The sequence below is a fragment of the Oppia nitens genome, unplaced genomic scaffold (genome assembly GCF_028296485.1).
Source record: "Oppia nitens isolate AA-2021 unplaced genomic scaffold, nextdenovo-longstitch-racon4-pilon3 scaffold20_pilon_pilon_pilon, whole genome shotgun sequence".
In the NCBI taxonomy this organism is placed as follows: Eukaryota; Metazoa; Arthropoda; class Arachnida; order Sarcoptiformes; family Oppiidae; genus Oppia; species Oppia nitens.
In genome coordinates, this window is record NW_026533200.1 from 1,292,396 (window position 1) to 1,299,533 (window position 7,138).

The window sequence follows — 7,138 nt, forward strand, 5'->3', positions numbered from 1 at the left end:
TAAAAATCAAAAATTATTTTTCTCAGAAAGTTTATTGTGTTTGAGATGTTGTTAACCTATATATCAATGAGTTTTTTTATTTTGTGAACAAATTATTATTTGAATACATAATATATTTTATTTTAAAATAATTTATAAATTAGTTATTTATTTACTTATCAAACAAAATCTATGTGTTTGCATATGTGTGAAGCAATATAAACATAATTTTATTAATATTATTATTATCTCAAAAAATGTGTTATTAAATAAATAAAAATAAATAATTTATTTTTAAAAACTATTTTTTCATACAAATAAATTATTCAACTAATTGGCAATAAATTACTAGTTTTATTATTATATTAATAATTACTATTATTATTATGGATTATATGAATACATTGGACACCGAAACACGGGATAGACTGGAAAAACAGTGGCACGAGTTGACCACTACTGGCCTCCAGACTCCCGGTGTGACTCACGATAGGCCAAACCCGTTGCTATCGGCGCCCGATTGGTACGATAGGCACCGGTATCGTAGGTAGTGTTGGCAAAAAAGAGAAATTTATAAAATAATAGGGAAATTTCTAGAAAGTTTCTAAAAGAAATTTCTATCTATGGGATCCCCATGTTAATTTTGTTTTCTCGATATTTGTTAACTTGCTTTTACTGTACATTGTTTTTACAATTAATAATTAATTATAAGTATCAGTATTTTAATTATTAATTAAAGTAAAAAATTTATTTATTTAATTATATTAAACTATGATATAATAAAATTTTACAAAACTGATTATTATTAGATAATTATTTTTATTTTATATATAGGTATCCCATTTTGTATAATTAGTATAGAGTCTAATCTAGTATGTATAGTATTATGTCTCATTGATTATTACAATATCTATAGATATGGGGATCCCATTGTATAATAATAAAGTTAAATTTCTATAGAAATTTATTCCTGAGAAAGTTTCTAGAAACTTTCTCACGGAAATTTATTAGAAACTTTCTATTTGCCCATCTCTAATCGTAGGGCTCAGCAATTGTCGCGCAAATATTTTCTCAGGTATTTCAACAACAAATATATATAAATATATTTAAATTTTTTAAACAATAAAATAAATAAAATAGTATTTTATAGTATCACATAGATTACAAATATTTAAATTACATTTATATTAATTTATTATTATTAAATTAAATATTTTATTTAATAGTATGAAATATTTATTTTGTTTTTTATATATATATATATAAATACATTATCGTATAAAAAAGTATAAGAAATTAATTATTATTATTATTATTAACTGTAATTAGATAACTGATTAGTTTTAATTAGCTATAAAATAAATTTTACTTAATTAATTTAATTAGTAGGTATTTATAATATATATACCAGTATCGGTATATTAATATATATTTAAATTTTTTTAAATAATAAAATAAATTAAATACTATTTTATATTATCACATAAATTACAATATTTTAATTTATATTAATTTATTATCAATAAATTAAATATTTTATTTAATAGTATGAAATATTTATTTTGTCTTTTTTATATATATACTGATAAATACAATATTGTATAAAATAACTTTAATATAAAAAAGTATAAGAAATTAATGCAAAAAAAATACAAAATATTTATTATTATTATTATTATTATTATTATTATAAACTGTAATTAGATAACTGATTAGTTTTAATTAGCTATAAAAAAATTTAGTTACTAAATTAATTTAGTAATAGTCAGGATAAAAAAATTTTCATAATAACATAATTTTTTTAATTTGATATAATTTATATTAAAAAAAATATTTCTAAATCAAAAATAATTTTTATTTTTTAATAGAAATAAAAATATTTTATATAATATTTATACAGTATATAATGTTTATACACATTATAATTAATTAATTAATATTATTTTTATGTACTAATGTTTTTTAACAATTAGATAATTTATTTATATATAAATGAATACACAAAAAAAATATCAATAAATTATTAATATTTTTTTGCAATTTAGTTTAAATTTAGCCCATTTTATTGGCAACATATTGCTCATACATTTACCGCAAGTAATCGTACCCATACTGGCCACTGGCCGTTCATCGACACCGTATATGGTATTTTTGCGTATACTATCCACTACTGTACACGTCCTGAAATGGTATGAGGACGACCCGTTTGACCCCAATAGCCGATCGCACCGGTCCCTGATGCAGGTGCGCAACACGTGTCATATGGCTGTTACACGACTGATGAACCAGAAATATCCGCAATCGGATGGCCAGCTATGGCTGAATCAGTTTGATATGGCTATGACCCAGTGGTCGCTGATAGGACTAGTAGGTTAGGCCTTGTATATGTTAATTACAATAATAATAATAATGTTGAAAAATAATAGTTTTAGATTTTTTTTCTAAAAAAATAACTAAACATTATATTTATATATAAGTATAAATTTAGACAAAAAAAATTTTAAAGTCAATTCCTTATTTTAAAAAAACTTTATTTTAATTTTAAACCTCTCTCTCTCTCTCTCTCTCTCTCTCTCTCTCTCTCTCTCTCTCTCTCTCTCTCTCTCTCTCTCTCTCTCTCATGAAAAATATACACAACATTACTCAACATTTATTACAATTTTTATAATTATGATAAAATAATAATTAGTGAACATATATATATAAAAAAAATAAAAATTATTTACTTAATTAAAAAATTTATATATATCATTATAAAGTTGATAAAAATATTGATATTTAAAAAAAATAAAAATTTAAACTTAATTTACTATTTATAACATATTATAAATACAATTAGCAATTTTTTTTAAACATTGTTAGTTTTAACCACTAAAATAAAAATTACTTAATTGTTTTAAATAACAAACACAACAAAAAAACTAATAAAACAATTAAAACACATTTTTTCAGTATTACTCTCTCTCTCTCTCTCTCTCTCTCTCTCTCTCTCTCTCTCTCTCTCTCTCTCTCTCTCTCTCTCTCTTTCTCTCTCTCATGAAAAATATACAAAACATTTACTCAACATTTATTACAATTTTTATAATTATGATAAAATAATAATTAGTGAACATATATATACAAAAAAAATAAAAATTATTTACTTAATTAAAAAAATTATATATCATTATTAAAGTTGATAAAAATATTGATATTTTTTTAAAAATAATAAAAATTTAAACTTAATTTACTATTTATAACATATTATAAATACAATTAGCAATTTTATTTTTTTAAACATTATTAGTTTTAACCACTAAACTAAATTTACTTAATTGTTTTAAATAACAAACACAACAAAAAAAACTAATAAAACAATTAAAACACATTTCTTCAGTATTACTCTCTCTCTCTCTCTCTCTCTCTCTCTCTCTCTCTCTCAATGTATACAAAATGCATATTATTATTATTATTTTAATATAACTTATATAAATAATAAACTATATTTTTATTAGGTGTGGAGCTCATACCTACTAAAAAATATATTATCTTTAATACTGTTATTATTATTATTATTATTATCATTATCATCCAGGTATTAGACCTAAACAGTGTGGGTTTCATTCAACCAATCGCCAGGAATTTGTTGAATACATGTATTTTTGGAAAGTTATCGGCTATTGTATGGGTATTGAGGATAGGTTTAACATTTGTCAGGACAATACGTATGAGGAATCGGTAGCCTATTTTGATATATGTTTCAAACGATGCTATAAGAGACATATGGATGAACAGTGTCCGAAAGTATTGATGGGAATGGCGCTGACGGAGGGCGTGTTTTTAGGTATGGGTGCTCTCATATTAAACATATATATATATATACCGTATATAATATTGTATCATAATAATCATAATATATATAATATTAATGAAATGAAACAAATCAGTCAATAATTTACTTTATATTTACAAAATAAAAATCTGTATATAATTTAATGCTATAATATATTTTTAATAATAATAAATAATAAAATATAAGAAAATGTTTTAACAAAAAAAATAATAATAATAATATTAAATTTAGTAAATACATTTTTTAAAATTATTTATTACAATAAATTAAAAACATTAGTTGAAAACAGATAGTGTTTTTAAAAAAAACATATAATATAATATTATATGTAAAATATTAGTTGAATTTTACGGCATTTATTTATTTGACGCACCAATAGATTAAAAAACTAATTGTGTTTTTATTAAATCATTTTATTTCTGATATGAAATTGTATTACAATTTAGTTTATATGTTGCAGTCGTGAAGCACAGGTATATCTAAGCATGAATTGTAAGGTCAGTGCTGACCCTTATATAGGGATTTTAGGCAATACTTGACCCATAAAATAGTCGGCAGTTATTTGAAAAGTAATAAACATATAGAAAGTGAATACTTTCTATAAATGGCAAAAATGCTAAATTTAAGTCTATTTGATAATTAAATAATTGCTATATTTAAGTGAAATATAGATATTTTAAAGTTATTTTTAAACATAAAGTGTTTATACTTTACATATATATTTAAAAATATATATAAAATAATAAAAAGTTTTAATTGATAGGTAGATAAATAATGTTTTTTTTTTGGTTAAAAATAATGTTATAAATTAATTGTTTATTTTATTTATTTAAAATCTGTATATAATTTAATGCTATAATATATTTTTAATAATAATAATAATAATAAATTTAATAAATAAATATTTTTTAATGTAATTATTTATTACAATAAATTAAAAACATTAGTTGAAAACATATAGTGTTTTTTTAAAAAACATAATACAATATTATATACTTAAAAATATATATTAAATAAATAGTTTTAATTGATAGGTATTTATAGATAAATAATCTTTTTTATTGTTAAAAATATTATTAAATTAATTAATTATTTATTTTATTTTTTATTTTTTTTATGTAGGACTCAATGGAGTTATGCCTAAATGGTTGTTCAGTTACGAAGGTTTTATGAAGTACTGGTACGAAGCACTGGGAGTTCGCAAACATCCGATCCAATTGCTAACACTTTCCCAACGCTTATCCTATTTTATGATGTGTTTAACAATGGATTATCTATTGAAAGTGTCGCTTATCTATACAGTAATATCTAAACTATTTTTCTATTATCAAAACACATTATTTGATAAAATATCGATAGTTAAGTCATATACTGATAGATATTATGGTGACGTCTACTACCAGCTAACCGATCCAAACAATAACAATAATTTTCAAATAGATAACACATTTTATTGTTCAAATGTATAAACTGTTTTTCTTAATTAAGTAATATTAAATAATAGTAATAATAAATTTAGTTATAACTTAAATTAGTTTACTAAAACTAAAAACAATTTATTTTAATATTAATAATTTAATCGATAATATTTTTTAATTAAAAATCTTAGATAAATATAATTAACTACTAAATAGAAAATTTAATTTTTTATATAGAAAATAATATTGATTTTTAAACCAAAAAAAAAATTAATCAAACATCAAATCAATGAATCATATTGTATTAATATATATATATATATATATATAAAAAAAATTATATATAAAGTTAATGACATTGAAATATATGATAATTAAGACTATTTTTTCTGTTAAAATATTTATTGCAATCATTGACATCACATTTGAATGATTTAATGCCTGAATGTGTTCGTCGATGTCTTGAAAGATCAGTTTTTCCAGCAAATTGTTTGTCACAGTTGTCGTCGACATCACATTTGAATGGCTTTATACCCAAATGAACTGTACGTTTGTGTAGATATAAACCAAATGATGTACTAAATATTTTAACACAATTATTATAATCGCATTTAAATTTTGGTTCAATTGAATGATCTCTGGATAAGTGTTGTCGTAAACAATGATTTGTTGTAAATGTTTTCAAACACTCCTTTACTGAACAATGAAATTGTTTTTTCTTCAAATGAATTAATATGTGTTTTTGATAATTACAATTAGTTGCAAATGTTTTATCGCAATACTCGACATTACATTTAAATCTCTCAGATTTAATATGTATCATATTTTGATGATATATTAAATTACATTTTTGTTTAAATGTTTTGTTGCAATTTTCATATAAACATTTAAATACATTATTAAAGTGAACTCTAGATTTATGTCGATTTAAATATATAATTGTATTAAAATATTTGCCGCAATCGTTAACATTGCAAACATATTTATTAATTAAATGTTTAGCAATTTTATGAGAATACAATTGTGACTGAGTTTTGTATGTTTTATTACAATTATTACATTTAATTGGTTTTTCAGATGAATGAATCAATTGATGATTAATTAAACGCCGTTTTGTAATAGTATTGAACCGACATTTGGGCCAAAAGCACGTGAATTGGGTGTTATTATTATCCACACGTGTGTTGTTGTTATTGTCATAATAGTCATTATAATCAGTGATTTTCACCGAAATGTAATCATTTGTACAGATATTTACTTCATCAAAGGTTTCCAACAATTTATAGCAATTGTTAGTAATTTGTTGTAAATTTAATGATAATTTTTTCAATTGATTTAGTTTTTTTAATTTTTGATTAAAATCATTATTCAATAACAACTCCATTACTGTTTCACTAAACAAAAAATAAATATTAAAATATTAAAACACGTGTTTTGTTTTGATCATACATTTGAAATCAAATAAAACAAGAAAAAAGTTATCACTTTATATATGGTATATATATTTATAATCCTAAAACCTGTTTTGTTATTATTATTAACAATATTTATTAATGTTTTTTAAAAAATAATTATTAATGCTAATTAAAACTATGGCTAAATTATGATATTACAGTTTTTTTTAATAAATGATTTTATCTGTTTATTTTAACTAAAATGTTTTTATTGTATATTAAAACAAACAAAAAAATAACAAAAATAATAATTATTACTACACTGCAAACATAATTTAATTTCGTATCGCAAAAATATTGATATCATTAACTTTGAACTTTAATAACTTTTTTATTTTTTAACTTAAATAAACAAATTTGATATCAAATGAAAGAACACTTTTCAAAGTTTATAAGTCAATAAATAAAATTGCATTAATTATCATATTATCTATAAAAAAGCATAAGAAGTAAGA

The 7,138-nt window shown here is 20.8% G+C and overlaps 1 protein-coding gene across 1 annotated transcript; it reads left to right on the forward strand.

The window, feature by feature from the left end:
• The first annotated feature begins 374 nt into the window (after positions 1-374).
• Positions 375-6,310, forward strand: LOC128953152 (uncharacterized). Its single transcript, XM_054298627.1, has 6 exons — positions 375-526; positions 1,022-1,054; positions 2,025-2,350; positions 3,554-3,802; positions 4,934-5,213; positions 6,307-6,310. The coding sequence occupies exons 1-6, from the start codon at positions 375-377 to the stop codon at positions 6,308-6,310; spliced, it is 1,044 nt and encodes a 347-aa protein (XP_054154602.1).
• Positions 6,311-7,138: the final 828 nt, after the last annotated feature.